Genomic DNA, 23,825 nt, shown 5'->3' with positions numbered 1-23,825 from the left:
TCCGAGAAAAGTAACACTATCTGTGAGAAACGTACACTTCTTAGGGTTAGCATACAACTGTTCATTTCTCATGACTTCACAGACTTGTTTAAAATGATTTAAATGCTGATTCACCAAATTACTATAAATCAATATATCATCAAAATAGACGACCGCGAATTTTCCTAAGAATGGGCGCAAAATTTGGGTCATAACCCTCATGAAGGTGCTAGGAGCATTACTAAGACCAAACAGCATAACCATCCATTCATACAACCCATCTTTTGTTTTGAAGGCCGTCTTCCATTCATCACCAGGGAGGATTCTGATTTGATGATATCCGCTTTTAAGATCAATTTTTAAAAATAGAGTTGCCCCAGTCATCATGTCTAACATGTCGTCCAATCGAGGGATAGGAAAATGATATTTCATAGTAATCTTGTTGATAGTGCGGCTATCAACACACATACTCCAAGAACCATCATTTTTATGAGTTAACAGGGCAGGTACCGCACACGGACTTAAACTTTCTTTGATGAAACCCCTTTTGAGCAAATCATCAACTTGTTCTTTTAACTTGGCATGCTCTTCAGGATTCATGCAGTAATGAGGGAGGTTGGGCAGTGATGCACCTGGTACCAGGTCGATAGCATGTTGGATATCCCTTAAAGGGGTAGTGGTTGGGAAGATCGTCAGGGAATACATCAGCAAACATTTCAAAGAGGGGCTGAACTTCAATCGGTATGGGGGTTCCTTGTTCTTCATTGGCTTCGCGTGCTACAAGGGCATACATAAGAGCTCCTTGGTTAAGTTCGACTTCTACTTCTTTCGCAGTTAAGAAGTGTATTTCTTTGCTAGGTTTGACGGGAGCAGTCTTAACTTCAGTTTGAAGGGGTTTAGGTTGCGAAGGTATTAGCTTAATCTTCTTGCTATTATGCTCAAACACGCAGGTGTTTGTCCTCCCATAAATATGGACATAGTTGTCAAATAATCATGGGCGACCAAGAATAATTTGACCCACATCCATAGTCAAAGCATCACACCAAATCTTCTCTTGATATCCAACAAATTCTAGTGGAATAAAGCTCCGATCTTTAATCTCCATGGCAATCGAATTAATCCAAGCGACTTTATAGGGGTTCAGGTGTGGAGTCGTCTTTAGATTAAGTTTGGATATAATCGTGGAAGAGACCGCATTGATGCAACTACCACTGTCGATGATGAACTTGCAGTTCTTGTCCCCTATTTTAGTGAAAGTGTATAACATTGAAGTCCTACGTCAATCATCACTTGGTTTTGGTTGGGACAAGGCGCATCTAACTACTTGTAATTCTACGGGGTCCTCATCACGGAAAAAATCTTCTTCATCGTCTACATGATGGATTAAATCAGTATCAGTTTCTTCCTCTTCTTCATCAACCTCTTCAATTATGGTGACCTTATAGGGACTAGAACATTGCGAGGCAATGTGTCCATACCCATGACACCTATAGCATTTAGTTCCGAAGGTTATCTTAGGTGAATCACGATCATGAGTCTTTCCTTTAAAGTCGGGACGGGATTGAGGTTGACTCGCCGTTGGTTGGTTAACTACGGGACCAGCAGATCAGGTTTGAGGTTGACTGGAAGAAGCTCTATATGGACCTGAGCGAGAGTCTGGATGCCTAGAGTGAGAATGGGTCCTACACTCTTCAAGGTCGAACACTAAACTACAAGCTGCTTCCAAAGTGTTAATTCATCTCGCAAAAAACTCATTTCGGAGGTCCTCTCTTAAGCCGGCTCTAAACATTGAAAGGATTTGGGTTGGGGTAGTGGTCTCCTCACCACTACAACGAATCAGGTAGTCATCAAAGGCAGAGATATAATCCTTGACAGGTCTACTCCCTTGGGTCAACCTATTCCACTTATCTAAGAGCTTAGGGTAATAGGAAGAGGGGAGATATTTTCTCTTGAGCTCCTGTTTCATCGTTCTCAAATCGGTGATGGGGTGTTCTCCTCGGGCTTCACGCATTTTCTCCAAGTTTGTCCAGTAATGGTTGGCTCGGCCCGTAAGTTTCATCTCCGCGAACCTAACTTTTCGTTCCTCTGAGATACTGTACCATTTGAAGTAAATATCCATTCTTTTGATCCAATCTAAGAAAATTTGAGGGTCGAGGGTACACCATCATAGGAAGGAGCGTCAATACGGATGTTCTTCAGCAGCTGAGCGTTGTTATCTCTGCCAGTGGGTTCATTTCCTACGGTGTCCGGATTGGGTCTAGGGTTATGACGATAGTGATCTCGCTGTAGTCCATAATCGGTCCAGGTGTCATCACCATAAGGTGAATGCGGCCTAGAAGGGGGTTTAAATAGCGGGGTTTCCTAGACGCTCAATGTTATCAAGTCGCTCACCCGTTTGGCGCCTAAAGTCTGCTAAGTCATTCTGGGTGTTTCGGATTTGCTGTGTAACCGTTTCCCAGTTGACCCACCATGAGGTCCAACGTTGCTTGAATGCTTTCCGGGTCCATTGTTGGTACTAGGGGACACTAGGGTAGGTAAATGGACAAAGGACAGCACCTAGACACTAAGTTATATGCTCCTAACGCCTCTAAATGATGCAGTTTAGAAGGGGACAGCAAACTACAGCAAGGAGATGAATGATCAAAGTGATTAGGGAGGTTCCTAGGGTGAGGACAGCACTTAAAACCTAGGTTAGAGACACCTAAAGCTCTCTAAAAGGTGCAGAAATTTTCTGGACAGCAAGGGAACACTATGAAATAAATTATTTAAGAAATGCAATGCATGCAAACAAGTGAATTGTTGGTTAGGTAAGCCCATAGGATGCTTTCTAGCATGTGTTACCTATGTCTACCATGCTCTGATACCAAAATGATGTGAAACTAGGAATTGTTTATAAGATTAATAAGAAATTGGTTAGGCAATGATAAAGTTTAATCTTAATGTTCACCCAAATGAGATTCAAAGTAATTCTTGAGAAGTAAACTACAATTAGGCAATCAATCACAACTAAAGTTATGGGAACTTTTAAAATAACAATTCAAAACAAAACGATGCAAAGATTAGTTCAACTAGAATCCACTGGTTAACAAAGCGATCGTCTCACCTTGAAGTCCGCAATCACTCTTCTATTTCTAAGGTTGGCGGGAGAAGAAGAATGAAACAATGATGGTGATCACCACAAGGTGGAAGGCGCAGACGATCCGTAGCGAGGGCGAGGGAACCGGCGGCGGTGGGGATGGCCGGCGGCTTATGATCGTCCAACGGTCGGGTGGTAGGTACTCTTCAACTGACAGCGCCAATTGATACGAGATGCGGTTGATGTATCTGTCTATTGTAATATCCCAACCCGTATAGGGATCAAAGAAGGGCAATTGTGAGATGTCGGTTCTCCCGTTGGAATCCTCTATGAATCCGTGATCAAATTCTGGATCCGCCATTCATGTTCGTAATGAATGAAGAAGAGAAGAGAGAGGGAGAGGGGAGGTGGAAGTGGCGGTTTGGGAATAGAGGGGCTTGGCCGTGAGCTAGAGGAAGAGGGAGGGAATAAACCTGAATTTAATTTCAAGTTACCATTAAAAGAGGGGTTTAATTTCAAATTCAGAACTTTAAATTTGAAATTAAGCTAGGAGGGAAGGGGATTAATGGTGTATTAATGGGAGAGAGAGAGAGAGGGTGGGGTGGCCGGCCATGTAAGGAGGAGAGAGGGGCTTGGGAATTAAGTAGGTGGGGTCCAAAGGATAGGAGTTAAATTCTAATCAAAACTGATTTTAATTTCAGATTTGATTAAATTTGAAACAACTTCCTAATTTGGTTTATAATGAGAGGGAAAAGGTTTGAATTTCAAAATAGACTTAAATTCCCTTGAATGACTTTTCTAAATAGATGAATACTAATTAGGAAATTAATTTAATCAAGGGGAATTTGAAATTCAAAAAGGAATTGGGTCAAGGGGAAGCCGGCGGCAAGGTGGGAGGCCAAGGGGGCGGCGGATGGAGCCGGCGGCCTGGCAGCCGGTCGTGGGATTTGGGTGGGCCGCTGGTAGTTGGGCTGGTCAAGGGAGGCCGGCGGTGGAGCTAGTGTGGCAGTGGGGGATTGAGAGGGTGGTGATGTTTCGATTAGGTAGGGGAAGAAGAAGAAGAAGGGTGTAAGGGAAAGTGAAAATTTAGAGAGCTACAAACCTCAAGTACCACCTCTGCAAGAACTCACAAAGAGATCTTGGGAATCTCACGAACTCACAAAGAGATCAACAATAAGAAAATTTCATTCATCAACAACTACCAAAATACAATGACTACGCCTCCATATATAGGCCTTCCAAAACAAAACAACAAAGCGAAATTGCCCTCGGGCTACAACATACAACGACTCCCTCATAGGGATACAAATGGAAAAACATAAAATATAAATAACATGAATAAAATAAAACATCAGAAATAGAAACTATGAATCATAGCCGTCGCTCGACGATTCCTCCGATGGCAAGTGTGTCGAAATCTCCTACGGATGTCCTCATCACCCTCTTCTTTGAGTTGTTCCCAAGTCTTTGCCTAATATTTTGCTAATATGCAATCCAAGAACCAAATAATAGATCAATAAAGTAAGTTGATATATCCGTAAATCTAAAAATAGCAATAATATTTCTATCCCATGATTCAAGCAAGTATTTAAGAATTATTGGCTTTCTCAACATTAGAATATTCTTATTCAAGTGCATGTAATGAGGTGATAATTTTCGTAAACATTAAGTTTCCCAAAAAATTGTTCGTAATCATGAAAAAATAAATTTATACGTTACTTCTCCACCTCATCAGTACCTTACAAGTAACACATTATCCCAAATTTCTTTTTCAACTTTATATGTAGAAATATGAATATAGTCAGATTTCAACGCAGAAAAAAAAAAGTAGGACAAGCATTTTGAATATAATTGTGTCGGTTCATGATCTTTATGCTCCCACTCATCAAAAAGACTGCCAGTAAATTTTTTCTTCACAAAATTTTGCACATGCTTTATGGTGCAGAATGTTAGCCATTAAAGGAGAAACATAATATTAAGTTAAGTGTTACAGAGTTGATGATGCTCAGGTGGATGAGTTGCTGTACTCTTAGAGACAGGATTCGAAATGAGCATTTACGTGAAAAAGTTGGAGTAGCTCTAGTGGAAGATAAGATTAGAGAGAGTCGCCTTAGATGGTTTGGTCACATAAAACAGCAACCTTCAGATGACCTAGTTATGAAAGTAGATGTATTAGATTTGACTTATGTTAAGAAAGGTAGAATTAGACAAAAAAAACTTGGTTAGAAAATATTAAAAATGACCATTCTTTTTTAGATTTAAATGAGAATTTAACTTTTAACAGAGCACAATGGAGAAAAATGATTCATGTAGCTGACCATATAGTGGGAAAATGGCTTGATGTTGTTGTTGTTGTTGTATATTTGCATGAATGTAAATATCCTATCAGTACTAAATTTCAAGCATAATTGTCAATGGATGAATAAAAGTAGATAGTCTAACATTCCATAAATCAAACAGAATATCATAAAATAAATATGGTTGGTTAATAAAATACCTTTTGGTGATGCTATTATTCTCAAATGTGTCATACAAATCTACTTTGTATAGTTAAAACTTAAAACAAAGAGCCTCTCTGATATCAATTGATTCGTATGGCACACCCAAGATGTGGATAGATTCTTGTAATTTTGAAAATAATTTTAAAAGTTAATAATTTTTCTCTTTTAAGATAATAAAAACATGAAAGTAAATTTTTTTTATTGAAAAAGGCAAATATGATTTTTTTATATTAAGGAAATACTTATCAGAATATTCAAATTTCTTCCCAAATACAACAAAAGGTTTTTGTAATTTTTATTTTTTTTAACATTCAAAAGCTTTTTCTCACATCTCACATCACAAATAGGCACAATTCATAATTTTTTCAAACATCATCACAAAGAATTGCAACAAGTAAAAGAGCTGAAAAAAAATTAAATGCAAAGAATGGCAAACTTAAGTACAATAGGTTGGTCCTCAATGGCCTATGTCTACTCCCCAAGTGTTCTTCTTATGATTTTTCACAACTCTCTCCTTTTATTACCGCAAACGAGAGCATGTACTGAAAAAACCCTACCATCCCTTTTACTCCAAAAGAAGCACCAAATACTCATAGCCCCACACCTCGACACATAGAATTTTATAATAGTTTCGAGATTCAAGATATCACATGATAAACAAATAAAGACTCTCAACAAAGTATATTTCAAATTTAATCGTATAAACCATTTCAAATACCATGTGACTTAATTGAATTTATTTTAGGTAATTTATTGAGCAGTATTATGCATTTCGTAATGGACAATTAACCCAAATTTTGAACAATTAAAATTAAGGCAAATTGATTCTATCTATTTGATTGAGATAATCATGTTGATTGTTCAATACAACATACACATATAGCACAATTAAATTAATTTTTAATTATTTTAATTAACATAAATTGATCATATTAATATTATATCAAAATAAAATTGTCAGTATGATATATACATAGAGCACAATTTTAAGCTTAATTTGCATTACTTAAAATATATTTCTTATCTAAACTAAAATATCTCATATGTAATTTTGAAATCAAACATAATTAAACAAAACAATCCATGATCGAATAGTTCAATCAAATTAGTGAGAAATTTTAGTCGTAATTGATCATACAGTACAACACATGATCGTACACTACAGTCATTTAAGAAAAAATTTTAATAATATTGACTTAGAATTTATCTACTCTAAATTCTCTTGTGTGCACGTCGGTCAACTTGTCTGCCTCAATAGCTAAGAAAAATAATACAAGATGAAAAATATAACACTTTAGAACTTGAAGCATAGGTCTTGAAATCTCTCTGCCTAACTTGAAATACACGAACTATAGACATCTTTTAAGCTACGTATGCGCTTCTAAGTGCCTTTATCTCATGAATTGCTTTTCCAACTTTTACCTAAAATGTTAGAACTCATTCCTACACGAATCTTATTCAAATTTTGTTTAGCTCATATCATATTATGTTTGTAATCATTAAAAATTAATCATGTCATGTAGGACATAAACTTTTGACAATTTCAAAAGATAAAACTATTTAAATTAATGTTGGTAACCGATAGAATTAATTAAAGCTTTAAATGAAGGTCAGAAATATTTTCTAAGTGTTGCACTGAAGGATTAAATTTATTGCACTTCACAATTCCTAACTGATGAATTTCAAAGAAACAACCATCATGAAATGCAAGATTGCTTATGTGTGCATCTTGCCATTTGAATCAGACAATTTCAGAAACAAACAGGAACTGGAATATAAGGAGCTGCAGTTATACCTCATTGCTTTTCATTATGGACACTTGGAGGGCATCTTTCTTAGAATTAATAGAGATGGGCCTTAGCCAAACTTGCCCGCATTTAGATGAAAGAAAACCTCCCATGAAAAATTTTACCATCTTCTCCTTTCTAAGAACGTGAAAGTCCATCATTTCTGTTTGCAATAGCAAATTAATATCAGAAAAAAAAGATCAATTTGACAACATATAAATTGGCTGAGCTAGAAAAGTGACATGAAAATATATAACAAAGCAGTGAGATGCAGAATATGTTGATATGCCCTGAATAAGAGGCATACGTCTCTGCAATTTAGGGCTGCTGAAATAAAAGAAGAAGAAAGCTGAAATAAGTTAAGGTGTAAGGATGCTAAACCTTGAACATGCATACCAAATCACACAGAAACAATAAAGCCAAGCCTTGAAGATTCTCCAAACATGTATACCTGAAGTATCTCATCTGACGACTTATATGTTAATGCCTATAGTACAAACCAGTTCCTCCAACGAAATGATAGCATCTTCAAACTAAGAGAGTGCGCAGTACAATACAAGTAATTATATCTATTGATTTTTGCATGTTAAGTTAAAATATATGAAACACACAAAAATTATTAACAAATTCTAAACAAAAGCTTCAAAATACTGTGAGCAAGTACCTACTCTACACTGCCAGTAATCAAATTAGAAGCTTATGGTTGAAGAATCAAGCACAACTTCTGCTATGTCATTATAGCGGGTAATTCATGTCACAATCAAAGATTCAAGCACCAACTTTTCTCCAAATTAACAAGAAAAGAAGGTCTTTGGAAATGATTTAATTGCATATGCAACATTCGCCAGCTACGCTCTAACTTTGTCCATTGCTAGTGCTAAAACTCCAGGTCCAGAAGCAAGGTCTTTGAACATATAGTTAGACAAATATGATGCCTAGGGGTGTCAATATTTTGCATGACCCGAAAGCCCGACTCAAAAATTTCGGGTTACGGTCAACCCATTTCTCAAACGTGTCGGGTTCGGGTTCCCGGATTCAACCCATTTGGAAAAACAAGTCGGGTTCGGGTCGACCTGAAAATCGGAACTCAACCCAATTTAACCCAGGAAAATCGTGTGAGTCACGTCCATCCCGTCCCGTCCGTCCCGTCCCGTCCAAGCCACTGCCACAGTCCCGTCCTGTCCCGTCCAAGCCGTTGTTGTAGTCCCATCCTGACCTCTAGCTGTCGCCATCCTGTCCCATCCCGTCCAAGCCGCTTCCGTTGTCCCGTCCCAACCTCCGGCTTTTTTAGATCAGAAGTAAAGAAGAGACAGGTTGGCGGGTCGTGTTGGGTTGACTCGGGTCCGAAGTGGGTCAGGTTCGGGTCCGAGAAAGTGGCCTGTTTGAAAAAATGGGTTGGGTTCGAGTCGGGTGAACTTGTGTCTGGTCAGTTCCGGGTTGGACCAGAACCCGACCCGTGACCCGATTTTGACAACCCTAATGATGCCACAAGACATTTTGAATTCACTAACATATCTTCTCTCAAATGTAATGCTATAGGCTAGACCTTGTAATGAAAAAGATGGAATCCTTTTTCTCTAAAGTTTGAAGGATTTTATTTAAAAAAAAATGTAAAGACGTCGGCTGCTCTTATGACTGACTAGGAGCTCAAGCTTGAAGTTACATGTGTTATAATTGATATACATAGAAGTATTCAGTTTTAAAATAGGTTCCACTGAGTTCTATGCACAGTCTCTTCGAGTAGGCTGTGTAAGTATGTTTTAAATCATTCCAGAAACTCTACTTGAAAATTTTCTAATCTTCGAACCCAAAATTTCATATAAACCTTCCAAAAAGCTAGCAAACATGATTGACTACTACGTCTGTTTGCCGCATTCTGTCAGTTTGTTCAGCTTATCAAGATCTGCATTGATAACAATATTGGCCATATGTCGCATGCAATAATAGTTGTGGAGGTAAGTAGAGCTTGATCAATATTATTGAGTTCATTTTATTTTGAGTCCTTAATGCTATATAATAAGGCAACTGGTCAACGTATCTAGCATTCAAGTTATAATATTAACTTTTTATATGACTTCCTTGCTTTTTTTAAGAGTGGAGAGAAAACAGTACCCATCGTAACCATCATTAGCATTATCCTAACTATGCGGGGTTGGAGTGGGGTTGGCGTTATAAATTTCCATTCTCCATTCCTTAAAATAAGTGTTCCGTGAGAAGCAAACAATGATACATGGATTCAAAGCTAGAAATAACCGTTGGGATTGTGAAAATAAACCATACAATGAAACAAACAAGGAAAAATAGAATGCAGCGGAAAGTAAAGAACACTAGGATTTAATGCGGAAAAACCCGAAATCGGGAAAAAAACACAGAGCCACACCACACCAAGAAATCCACTAAGAAAATTGGGAGAAAAAAAGTACATATCTATCTTCTCTCTCACTCTCCTTGCTTACCAAGGGGACACCACCTTTGAGAAAAACGAGAAAAAAAACTGTACAGTCCACCTTGAAGAGTTGCGGCGACAGTTTGGAGGCTACAGAGCTCTAACCTCTGTCAGTTGATCCGTCTGACAATGTTGCGGTGTCGAATATACAACACTACATCGCTCTATTCTCTGTTGATTTTGTAGAAAAATGTCCAGCGAACAATGCAGAGCCGAGGTGCTTGAGTATACAGCGTTGGGGGCTCGGGTATACAGTACCGAGACGTACGTAAAAAAAAAATTCTAGGTGCAAAGCACCCGAGCCCAAGCAGGGGGAGTTCATAGGGGTGTAAGCGAGCAGGGCGCAAGCTGGCTTGAGCTCGACTAGTTAACGAGCTCGCGAGCTGATCTTATTGATCCATGAGATCGAGGTCGAGATTGATGAGACTCAGCTCGTGAGCTCGCGAGCCAGCTCGAATCACTATTAGTTTTTTAAATAGTTATTTTTCAATATTTTAAAATAATTTGAGATGCAGTTTTAATTTAAAGGAATTAAATGTGTATAGCTTTTAAAGGCATTAAAAAATATAAAATATTAAATTAATGTTTTCAAGGTTGCAATTTTCATTTCAGGGCATTAAATGTGTACAGCTTTTAAGCATTAAAACATATAAAATATTAATTTGATGTACAACTTTCACTTAAAGACTGCAACTTATATTTTCCAAAGCTGCAGTTTTCGCCAGTTCTCCTTCTTCTGCCAATTCTTCCTCTTAGGCCCATTCCAAAGCTGCAGCTTTCTTGCCTCTACATTTTTTCAGCTTTCGTCTGCTTCCGGAATTCAAAATCCCGTGCATAATTAAAAGAAAATACCGCACGTGACGCGCGTTGGACTTCGCGGACTGGCGCTTTGGAATTGAAAGTCTGGCAAACGACGCGGAACATGCAGACTATGCAAACCAATGCCGAGGCTCGTGAGCCAGCTCGAGCTCGTTTATAATGGGACGAGCTCGAGTTTGAGCTCATCTTTCGAGTTCGAGCTGGCATTCTAACTAACGAGCCGAGCTTGATAATGCCATTACTAGACTCGACTTGACTCGTTTACACCCCTAGGAGGTCCCCCCCCCCAGTGAGCACAATAAACTAAAAGACACAATCTGATTCCACATAGATTAACAATTTCCTACTTGAAACTAATTGCAATCAATCATTCTTCCAATCTGCAACATCAATTATAATACATGTAGCGTGGCTTGCCCTTGCTCATCCCTCATGAAGACCAACGGAAGCTACATATAGCTTTAATTTATCAACTATCATCATCTTCGTTAGCATGTTTGAAGGATTCTCTATCGTGTATCTTCTTCAAAGATAACTAATAATCTTCTAGAAGCAACCTGATGAAATGATACTGAAGCTAAATGTGGTTCCTTCTGGCATGGAATATAGCATTCTTGACTAAATGAATAGCACTCATGTTGTCACTATGCAACTTCCCATTCATTTGCCCCTTTGTCGAGTTCTGTCAAGAAATTTTGAAACCAAATCATCTTCATGCTACCCTTAGTGATAGAAATATACTCGGCTTCTGTGGTTGAGAGAGCAAAAATCTTCTATAACTTGAAAAGCTAACTCACTTTAGTCTTTCCGAAAGTGAAGATATAACTTGTTGTGCTCCTCCTGCCATCAAGATCTCCAGCAAGATCAAAATCTACATACCCCTGTAGATCAACCCATGGACCTCCAAAGCAAAAAACTTTGTTAATTGATCCTTTAAAGTACATGAGAATCTACTTAAACATTTCCAAATAAATTTTGTTTGATTTACTCATAAATATGCTAACTACTCCCACAGCATATGTTATATCAGATCTCATACAAATCATAGCATACACCAAACTTTCAACTACTGAAGCATATGGAGTCCTCTCCATCTATTCTTGCTCTACTTCATATTTATGCGATTATTTCTTAGATAGCTGAAAGTGACTACCCAAGGGAGTGCAAACTGGCTTTGCCTCTCATGTTGGATCTTTGAAATACTTTTTCAATATATTCAACTTGAGACAACTTCACCATACATTCACTTTTATCCATACTAATTCACATACCGAGAATTTTGTTAGCCGAATGCAGATCTTTCATTTCAAACACCACTGATAATTGATCCTTTAGACATCTTATCTTTTTAATATCTAATCTTGCAACCAGCATGTCATGCACATACAAAACTAGAATAATATAATCAAAATATTTGAAATAGCAATAGTGTTTTGTCTAGTACTTAGTCTACCCATTGTCTGACATAAACCTGTCAAATCTCCTGTACCGCTGTCTTGGTGTCTTCTTCAGCCCATACAAACTCTTTTTGAGCTTATACACCAAATCTTCTTTATCTGTAAACTCATATCCCTAAGGTTGTACCATGTATAACTCTTCTTCAAGTTCACCATGAAGAAATGTTGTCTTTATATCTAAATGATTCCACATAGACTAACAATAACTAATATAACTGCATAAAAAATTCAAAGAAATTGAAACCTTTTGACCACAACTTTTGTTCAGTATATGAACATATTGAACATAATGTGATTCAAATATAGAAGCACGGGATAATAAATTCAATGGATAACTCTTTTCAGTAGTATTTCCATTATTTTCTTTCCCCAATACCATCTAGCAATGAACTAATCTGAACAAATCACATATCACAGATGGTTGAATCAATTACAAGGATTTACCTCTGAAACAAATTGAACATCAAGGATGAAATAGAAATAGAGAAATGGTCCATAACATCTACTAAGATTTGCATTCCAAATCTGAAACAAATGATTCCTGTACACACTATAAGCATGACAAATTCCCAATTTTAACAAATTAAAGTAAAGCTTGTCCATGCTTCACTTGACAGTATTTTTTTAACAAAAAAAACGATAAATTAACATTATAAGGTGTCTAAATTTTCTTATGAACACAGCTAAATAAAGAATAACGGCACGTAGGAAAGGACAACAATTTCCCCGCAGTAGCCAGCTCAGTGGTTGGAACCTCATTCTCATGAACTATCTGGTCCTAGAAAAAGCCTCCCTTGCGAAACTTTTAAGAAATGGCCGCCCATTGATTGTAGAAAGAAGCTCTTAGCACAGAAAAGCGAAGCCACCAAGCAAAGAGTACAACGTTAAACCCTAAACCTTTTAAAGGAAAACAGTCGGGACACAGAATTCTGTCATATTACTGATTGTTATAAGATCAAATCGGTGTAAATTGAACTAAGTATTCAAAATAAATAAGCGATCAAAGAGTTATTGCTCGAATAGAAAAGAAAAACATGCAATGAATGGAAAAACAAATCAAAAAGGCTCAAATAGCTCACGGGAGGATAAAACACCTCTACGAGATCCATCCAGCAATAACCGCGAAGCCTTGCCTCGACTCGGTGTCAGCGAGAGCTGGTACCAGCTGTGGGACGCTTCCATCTTCATTAAAATGAACTCGTAAGAAACCTGGAGGGGCTTTTAGCTTCAAGGAGGGTTTATGTACATTTAATTGAAACTTATTTGACATGACAAAGGTTAAAGTTAGGGGTGTCAATATTTGATACGACATGAAAATCAGATTCAGACCCGATTCGGAATTTTCGGGTTAGATCCGGTCGGGTTCGGGTTGACCCGGCGGGTCGCAAACCCGTTTGAAGCCCTGCCAGCGTCGCTGCCAGCGACTGCCTCGCTCGCCCGCGACCACGACCTCGCCCGCGTCGCTCGCCAACGTCGCACCGCGCGCCCACATCTCTGCCCGTGACCGCGTGATAGAGCATTTAATCTATTAAATTGATCATTAATATTATTTCGATACTTATTTTTAAAGTTAAGAATTTTTTATGAATGTAATATTTTATTAAATATCAATTTATTACGATATTAAAAAAAAAGAATTTATAATCAAATTAGCTTACAATAATGATAAATTGATTCATTTAATATTTTTAATTAATTAATCTTAAATACTTAGATTTGTTTAATTATATCAAATTAATATGATTGAATATTACTAATTTTAATTTTAAAAAAATTATCACCCTTAAATAGACTAATTAAATCATATTTATCATATATTAATATCCCATTTAAGTATTAATTAATGAAACCCAAAAACTCTATTAAATATTGAGGAATAGATAGAATGTAATTAATAGTAACATAGACATGGATTTATAATAAAATAAAAATAAAAATGATAGAGATATACATTTACAAAATAACATAACAATTGGTGAAGTAAGCAAAATTATAAATAACAGTAGCAGCATTCAAGCACTCAAACAACCAATAGGATTGGCAACATACACAAGAAGGAGAAAAAAGAAGTCCTGGTTTTCACCGAGAAGGATGGAAGAGCCGGATGATAGGAGCTCGCAGCCACATGAAGAAGGTTGCCATCACCTTTCTCTTGTGTTTAGATTTGCTAAATCATATTAATCGGTCAAACTCTCAAATTTAGTAAATCAAGGATTTAATGCAAAATGGAGAGAGAGAATTTAAGATTCTAGGAAATTTAAAATTGTCATTTTTATTGTTTGACAAAATTTAGGTAAAATTGTACTCCCAAATAGCCCCAAAATATGATTGCATGTTGTAAAAATCATGATAGGCTCAAAATAAAAGAATAGAAAATATTTTTAGGGGTGAAGGGGGTGCATTGTGTTGCAAATCAGGAATCAAGATTGAGATTGTGATTTTTTTATGATAACAAAATATTATTGTTATAATTTTATTGTTTTTTTCTAACATATATTAGATATTTCAGTTTGTTTTTGTGTGTACTAACATTTCAGGGAAATCATATACTATTCCAGATTTTTTAAGACTTCAAGACAAGGTGGAACATAATTTCATGTAATAGAGTATGTATATCTTTATTTTTTATTTCTTAAGTAAGCATGTGTGATTGTAATTGGATATAGGGAATCTGATTTTTTTTATATAAATTGTTCATACTATATGATATCTAATCGTACTATACGATTTGATAAGTATTTTCCTCCAGAATGCAGTTAATCAAATCATGGCTTGAATTTTTGAATTGTTCATACAGTACGATGTGAATCTGTATAGACGGATGATAGATTATGAAATTAGGTTAGTACCAGATCGTGACAAATGAAAACATTCATTTTAGCACTATTCATACAGTACGATCTTAATTCGTATAGACGACTAACAAATTATGAAATTATGTTTGTATAAGATCGTACCGTACGAACACATTCATTTTTGAATTATTTATACAGTACGATGCAAATTCATACAGATAAATAACATAGTACAAAATTAGGTTTGTGCCAGATCGTACCGAATGAACACATTCATTTTTTGAACTATTGTATTCTATGATCTTAATTCATATAGACAACTGACAGTGTGCAAAGCTGAGCTCGTCCAAGGTCGTACCAAACAAAACCTTGATTTTTGAAATGTTCATATCAGACGATCCACGACAGTTCTCTTGGAAAAAAAATTCAATTTTTGGATGATTTTCACATGTTTTTTGTATAAAGAGTCATAAAAAATGTCTAATAATCCATTAGCAGTGAAAATCTCTTGAGAGTGACCATTTTAGGTGTCTTTGGGAGAAATTTTGAGAGTGAAGAGTGAGAGATCTAGTGAAAGGGAATTATGAAGGATTCACAAGGTTGCTGAAAGTGAGGAGATCTATTTGTCTTCTTCAAGTTATTGTCCATCTTCTTTGGAGGCTCTTAGGAGAAGATCTTCAGCATTGGATATGAGTACTCTACCTTCACCAGGAGAGTGAAAAAGGGTGTGACGGTACACTTCCATCACTTGGAGAGTGTAAAAGACGATGGTTCTCTACTACACCGGGTTGATGGAAGAGAGTTTTGAAGGGCTTCTCTGCCTTGCTTTTAGAGCAAAAGGAGAGCCACTATTGTTTAGTGCAATACCTTAAGAAGAAGTTTCCAAGGAGTGGATGTAGGTAAAGTTTGACCGAACCACTATAAAATTTGGTGTTCTTCTTTTATTATTTATTTTTCTTATATTTTTATTTTTTTACATTTAAAATTTTATGGTTGAAAAATCATGGGATAACCATTTATTTAAATAATTGAATATTTTAGAATCATTGATTTAATTTTCTAAAAAGGTTTTCAAAATCCAAAAAAAATTAAATAACCAATTCACCTCCTCTCTTGGTTAGCCTTGAGACAGTTCTAAAAGGTTTAACGACCAACACGATCTTTCAAGTGGTATCAGAGCCAATTTCAAAAGTTAAAGTTTAGATTACTTTTTGAAAAAAAAATGATCATGGCTAATCTTGGAAATTGCAATACTACTATAGAATATTTGATCACTATACCATCTTTATTTGATAGCATTTCTTTTAATTTTTGAAAAACTCATATGTCTACTTTTCTGCTATCAGTTAATTTTTACATATGGATTTTAATATATGGAGGTTATACTAAACCTACTAGAATTATTGATGATATTAGAATTGAAACATCATTTACTGATTAGACTTTAAAAGAAAGAGAATTAGCATAGTTTAATGCAAAATATTTAAATAGTTTTTTTATCTTTCAAAATCTAATATTATATGGTGTTTCTACTTGCAAGACTAAAAAAGAAATTTGAGATAGACTTTGCATAACTTATGAAGGAACAAATGAGGTAAAACAAATTAGTTTGAATATTTTACTATATGACTAGAACTATTTTGTATGAAACCAAATGAGTCATTTTTATATGTATACAAAGTTTACTCATATTGTTAGTTCATTACATATTTTAGATAGAGATATTACAAATTTAGAAAAAGTTAATAAAATTTTACGTTATCTACCTTCTGTTTATGATGCAAAGATAAATGTCATTACTGAGTCTAAAGATCTGAATATATATTCTATTGACAATATGTTTGGATCTTTTATTGCTTACGAGTAAAGAGTGAATCAAAGACAGGTTGATATATGTGAAAAAAGGAAAGAAAGAAATATAGCATTGAAAGTCGATGATTCAGAGAGTGATCAATTAATGCTAGAGGATGAAGAAGATATTGCACTTATGACTAAGAAATTCAAAAGTTTTCTTAAGAGAAAGCAACGACGACATCAGCATTGGAACAAATGTAAGTTTAATAAGACATCAAAAGTTTCTAATGAAGTAATTTGTTATAAATATAGAAAGCCTGGATATACAAAGAGTGAATGCTCGAATCTCAAAGTTAATCCTAACAAGGAGAAAGTTCAGGAGAAAACTAACATTAGGAAGGGTAATAAAAGAATGCAAATAACTTTTTGGGCTTACTCGGCTTTAGACTCTTCAAAAAAGAAGCATAAGAAGAGGTTACAAATTTGTGCTTAATGGCATATAAACTTGATCATTTAGATCAAGAGGATGTATGTGACATATCCTATAATGAATTATGTGAAATTTCTAAGAAAATTTATAATGCATATATGAAACTTAAAAAATTACATACTAATCTTAGTATTGAAGATTTGAATTTATAAAAAGAGCATGAAAATTTGAAGAATGATCATGCAGACATAGATATCAATTGCATGGCTTTGCTAGGAATTTGATGATTTGAATAAGAAGCATAAACTATTGTAAACATCTTATACTGGGATTGCAAATGATTTTAAAGTTTTTATGGGTGAATTTAATAAAAAAGAACATGATTTGAAGATTGAAAATTCAATTTTGAAAAATACAAATTCATATCTTCAAATAAAATTGAAAGATTTTAAGGAAAATAAATCAGCTCCCACACTTGAACAATTTTATAATCCTAACCAAAAGCATACAAGTTTAAAACCTAGGAAATGATATTATAACTCATATAGATTTGTAAACAATTTTCCTAGTGTTAAATATTCTTCATATGAAATGTTGTGGAATATTTTTCACACTTGCACTATTCATAATATAATACATTTAGTATAGAGAACTAAGATTCATCAATCACAATATATCAAATATACATCTATATTATAATTATCAAGAGGTGAACCCAAATTTATTTGGGTTCCCAACTTTAATATTTAATTATTTTTTAGAAATGCTCTCATACAAGCCCTTTTGGAGTATTTGGTACTTAGATTATGGATGTTTAAAATATATGTTTGGAAATGCAAATCAATTTATATTGCTGAAGGCCGAGATTGGAGGAAAAGTGACACTTAGATATAGCACCACTAAGAGAGTGGTAGAATCAGGTATGATTGGTAACACAAAAAATATTCTGATTGAAAAGGTCTTATTGGTAGAAGGCCTGAAACATAATTTGCTAAGTATTAGTCAACTTTGTGATAATCATTTTAACATAATTTTTTTTCCTACAAGCTATATTATAAGTCAAAATGGAGTTGTTGTGTTGCATGGAGATAGGGTAAATAATATTTACATGCTTGATTTAAATTATGTTAAATCTTTTAATACTTTTTGTCTAAAAACTATTACTTATAAATCTTGGTTATGGTATAGAAGACTTTATCATGCAAGCATGAAAAATCTTAAGAATATTACCCAAAAGGAATTGGTAAGAGGCATACCTAAATTAGACTTCACTAAGGATCACATGTGTGATGCATGTCAATAAGAGAAATAAGTCAAATCTCCTTTCATTCAATTAAATATCTTAGAACTAATAAACCCTTAGAAATTCTTCACATTGATCTTTTTTGACTTGTTAGCACTATAAGTCTAGGAGGGAAAGTTTTTGGGTATATAATTATTTATGATTATTCTAGGTTCACTTGGATTAGATTCTTATTACATAAGAGTGAATCATTTGATGAGTTAAAAAAAAAATTACTTGAATTCAAAGAAAGCTTGGCTGTGAAATTCTTGCAATTCATAGTGACCATGATGGAGAATTTAAAAATAAAAAATTTAAAGTTCTTTATAAAGAGCAAGGGATAAATCATAACTTTTTAGCTCCTAGAACTCCTCAACAGAATGAGGTTATTGAAAAAAAGAATAGGACTTTGGTAGAAGATGATAGAGTTATGTTAATTGAATATTCACTTTCTAAATATTATTGGGCTGAAGTGGTTAATACAACTTGTTATGGTTTGAATATGATGAATATTATATCTAAGTTGAATAAGACATCCTATGAAAATTTTAAGGGAAGGACACCCAACCTCTCACATCTACATGTCTTTAGATGCAAAGTGTTCATTCATAATAATGGCAAAACTCTTTTAAAAAAATTTGATCTTAAATTTGACGAGAGAATTTTTCTATGATATTCAAATGTTGGCAAATTCTTTAGAGTTTTTAACAAAAGAACATTAGTAGTAAAGGAGAACACTTATATAGTTTTCGATGAATTTGATAATTCTGGAGGGTCTAGGTTGGAAGAAGAAGATGTTGAAGAAATTAACCAAGGAATTGAAAATACAAATCTTAAGAAAATGGTTAGAATAGAATATACATTGCCTAAAGAATGAAAGTTTTCTAAAAGTTATCCTAAAGAATTTATTTTAGGAGACCCAAGTGAAGGTCTAAGAACTAGGTATGGACTTTGGCAAAGAAGTGAACAACTCGGCATTTATTTTAATGATTGAACCCACTAATATAAATCAATAACTTTTTGATGAATTTTAGATTCTGGCTATACAAGGAGAGTTGAATCAATTTGTTAGAAATAATATTTGGGAGTTATTGTTGGTTGTTTTGAAAATGGGGTTTTGAAATATTTAATCTTACTTGAAAAAATTGATATTAAATTTACAATCTCAAAATCGAACGACTCATTATAAATAATATATGGCCCATTAAGGCAAAGATATCATTTGCTAATAGGTTCATATGATGAAACTAAAAGTTGTCATCCTTATTGTAGTAGTTGAATTCAAATAAGAATCGCATACGATCTCGAAGGGTCGAAGTGAGATTCTATTAATATTCAACCACTATAATCCAGATGATAAATCATTAATTTCATATTCCATATCAAAATAATGAATGATATATCCCTCCAATGAGATAAATAATCACTCATTATTGATCGATGGAATACAAAGATAATGATCATTGCCATCTTAATTTTCCCAAAGAAAAATAATTTTGAGCTTTGAAAATTTTATTTTGAAAAAGATGGATGTAGATTCTAAATTTCTTATGAGTGTAAGCCCTCGTAGTTAACTACATCATAGAAAATTGAAGTTTCCTACAAAACTCTCAATTAAAATAATGGAATTTTTTTTCTTAGAGATTTTTTATGAGTGATATCAAAAGAGGTGAAAATGGAATTTCAAATGGGATTTGAGTAAATTGTGCACTTATTTTTGGAGTTAAAGAAAGAAGAGTAGGGGACACTTTGGGATTCTGCAATAATCCAGAAGTATCCCAACCTAATCTAAGTATTGTGATTTAAATTTTAGATTAAGAGAAAATTTAGTTTAAGTTGAGCATTTTATTAGAAGTTTGGGATTATATTCCTAGAGATTAGGGTCTTATGATTCAAAATAATCCCGTATCCTAAATCTAAATTGGGCAATAAAGGTGACCTTAACCTAACTAATATGATGCAAAATTTGGACTTACCCCTAGCCTGGATTTGGGAGCTAGCTAACCACCTAATCGATTTAAAATACATGAGTCATGCCATTTTATGAAAGAGTGGTATGGACATTTTATTAAGGTTTTAAAGAGTTGGGGCTGACATCTAGAGATTGTCCTAAGTGGCTCCTTGATTAATATTGGGTGAAGATGCTAAAGACAAATGCAATTATAATTTAGACTCTTTTAAATATATTTCTAATGTTATACAGGCTGATTGACTCGATAAGTATTTGAAATTGGAATGAAGCAGCTTTAAAAAGACATAAAAATAAGTTTTATCATAAAAATTACAGAGATTCCCCTTTACAGATCTGCACCCTTATAGGCTAGGTGGTTTGCCTAAACTTGAAGGCAGAGAGGTGCCTAACAAAAGGAAGAGAAGAGTGCAACAAAGATGTTATACAAACTCCCAGTGGTCCCGGTCTTATTTCTTAGATCATTAGAATTTATATGTTATCTTAAAAATTTTATTTAAATTTTAATAGAAAACTTTTTTACACACCCTCATGAACCTCTACGTACCAAGGCTAAAACAAAAAAATGGCACACAATCACCAAAAAACTAAGAAAAAAAGGCATTCATATATACAATCAAGTCAACTCAAACATATCAATATAATTAAACTAATTAATAAATATCCATATGCAAATTACCTTAATTATTACAAACTAGAAATGCAAAAATTAGAAGTGGCAAGGCACCACTAACCACACCCCTGGATTTTAATCCTAGTACAAACACAAGTGTCTTTGAGTGGGATAGTTTTTATCTTTGATTTCTCGATCTTCTCTCCTTCGGGCTCCTTGGATTCTTCGTAGCTGAATACCCAAATGGGAAAGAAAACTCCTCCCCTAAGGGGATGTTATTCTTTCTACTTTAGGTATCAAAGTGATCCAAACTTGGGCTTCTAAATAAAAGAAGACTATTCCCCTAAGAGGTATCATTTCTTCTTTGGAATCCAACTTTGGATCTGTGCATCCCAAACTCAAAGTGCAACTTTCATAACTCAATACTCAAATAAATTACATTAATATAAAATGAAAATTTTAGACTCTTCTACAGGGTTATCCTAAGAATTTAAATATAAAAGAGTCACAAGTAGTTATATATATATATATATATATATATACACACACACAAAAGTAAACAAACTTAGCAGCGCTCTTTTTTATTTTGGGGGTTAAGCAGCTGAAGCACCTATAGAAGTTATATTTATTATTTATTTAGCCCTATTTATTGTCCCGCATGAGCATGACCAATTGCAAAAAATTTAGTGACCATCCAAATCATTTCTAACCTAAGGATAATCTAATTGTCAATCACATCATCAATCCACTGAGTGCAATAAAAGTAAACAAATACATCAAATAATTTCAATCACAACATACAATAAAATCTCAAAAACTCAGCATATAATAGAAAAGTAAACACTAACCTAACGTACATCTAAAGTCGGTTGTCCTAGTAAACCATTTAAAGTGTGTGTAGAAGGTCATGTGGCAGGTGTAGATCCTAAACTGTGTTGTTTGTTGAGATTATTTAATGTTTGAGTTTGTTAAAGGTTGAAGGAGAAATTTATGTTTGAGTTTAAGTATTAAAGTATTAAAGCTTGATTTAGTTATATTTTAATTGTTAAATGATTGCTATCTTTATTGCGCATCGAGGCTGTAAACTTTATTTCACCTTCCTTGGGGCTAAGTTAATAGCCTAGTAGGCCTAGGTTACTTAGTAGCAATCGGGGTTGATTTAGTTGGTTGGAAATTAAGGGTTAATTAATCTTAATTAATTTGATAAATTACTAATTTTAAAAGTTAAATTAATTTATATTTTCTATCAATAGGGTCGTGGCATTATGCCACCAAGCTCGAGGAACTAGGCCTCCTTAGGACATGTATTCCCGTAGCCAAGAATAGTCCATCCTAAAAACCTTGTTGATGTAGTTAAATTAAGGATTTTAATTTGGTTAAATAATTAGAAGTAATTTAATTTTCATGTTTAACAATTCATTGAATCCATTCATAGTGTTGTGCCACCAAGCTCGAGAAACCAGGCCTCCTTAAGACACGTAGCCCTGCAGCCCAAAGTAGTCCATCCGATAAACTTCATCTCTGGGGTAATTGTTATGTATTAGAATGTTAGTTAAATAATTTTATTATTCAAATTAAAATTTTATGGAATTTTAATTATTATTGAATTTATTTAGATTTATTAGAATTATTTTAATGTGTTAATTAATGGGTTAAAAATTAACTTTCAAAATTAAAGTTAATTTTGAAAGTTTTAGATTTTTAATAAATATTAGGTCTTATAATGGTAATTAGACCTTTAGTTTGCTGATCTTGGAATTTTCAATGATTAATTATGATTTTTCAAAGTTTAAGTGTATTTATTGAATTTCTAAAATTGCCTTAATAAAGGGGATTTTAATGATTTTGATCCAAATCAATCCCAAATCTCTTGGAATCATCCCCAATGGTTAGAAATAACCTAAAGAAAAATTTCTAAGCATTTAGGGATTTTTTTTGGAATTTTTAATTATTTTAATTAATTATTTAAATCAATTATTAACTTACCTTAAAATTTGAATTAAGGTGAAATTAAGGGTTAACTGATTGGAGTCTTATTTTTCTTAGATTGAGAGTTGAAATATGGTCAACTAGATTCATTAAGTGAATTTTTTGGATTAAATGTGAAATTTTAATAAATTACATAAGGTTCTAGATTAAATCTAAGGGAGATTTTGGGCTTCTAATTGGTGGACCAAATGGGCACTAAATCTAGTGAAATTTGGACCGTGAGAACACTGATCTCAAGGTCCAAACTCCCTGAATTTGAGCCCAAGTGGACCTAACTAAGGTGGATAACCAAGCTACCCAAGATAACCTCTAAGTTAATTTAGAAAATTCCTAGTTAATTAACTTAAGGTTGGATTAGGGCAAAAGTAGTGGCCCTAAACTCCTTATACTAAGCACTATCATCACATCAAAGCAAAAATCCTAATTCTCGTTGGAGAGATCATAACTCCAATTTGAATTTAAGGGTCAAACTAAGACCCTTGAACCCAAATTGGCATGAACTTGCCCTTAGACTTTTCAAATAAAGGGGAAAAAATTTGTACATGTCAAAAACATGCCCAAATTCATTACCCCATAATCCCAAGCTATGGTGACTTTAATCAAGCATACAAATGCAATAATAAAGAAAATAATCAAATTAAAATTAACACTAATACAGATGTAATCACATCTTGAGACCATAAGGGCTTTTGTAGATCTCCCTGACTCTTTCAAATGAGCCTAAGAACACATAAAATGGTTAAGTGTAGAGGGAGATATGAATTTTTGAAGATCCCAAGTTTTTATGAAATTGAAAATCCATTTATCCAGTCAGCCTTGTGTTTTCCACATAGTGTGTCCTGATTAGAGGGAAAATGATTATAGGATGACTGGATAATATAGATTAAA

The 23,825-nt window shown here is 34.2% G+C and overlaps 1 protein-coding gene across 4 annotated transcripts in view; it reads right to left on the bottom strand.

The window, feature by feature from the left end:
* The window catches only part of LOC110106687 (protein FLUORESCENT IN BLUE LIGHT, chloroplastic), a 45,798-nt gene extending 32,506 nt beyond the window's left edge, over window positions 1-13,292 (bottom strand). For 2 of the 4 annotated variants that reach the window (XM_020836659.2, XM_028697807.1), the window contains exons 1-2: window positions 13,145-13,282; window positions 7,352-7,506 (exon numbers count right to left, since the gene is read on the bottom strand). In XM_020836659.2, the coding sequence (XP_020692318.1) occupies window positions 7,352-7,506; window positions 13,145-13,253 (264 nt within the window). In that variant the 5' untranslated portion in view covers window positions 13,254-13,282. Of the gene's footprint in view, window positions 1-7,351; window positions 7,507-13,144 lie in introns of all 4 variants that reach the window. The other 2 variants (XM_028697808.1, XM_020836660.2) reach the window with 2 other exon arrangements.
* Between the last annotated feature and the right edge of the window lie 10,533 nt (window positions 13,293-23,825).

Source organism: Dendrobium catenatum, unplaced genomic scaffold, assembly GCF_001605985.2.
Source record: "Dendrobium catenatum unplaced genomic scaffold, ASM160598v2 fragScaff_scaffold_998, whole genome shotgun sequence".
Taxonomy (NCBI): domain Eukaryota; kingdom Viridiplantae; phylum Streptophyta; class Magnoliopsida; order Asparagales; family Orchidaceae; genus Dendrobium; species Dendrobium catenatum.
This window is presented reverse-complemented; position numbering and strand designations above follow the sequence as displayed.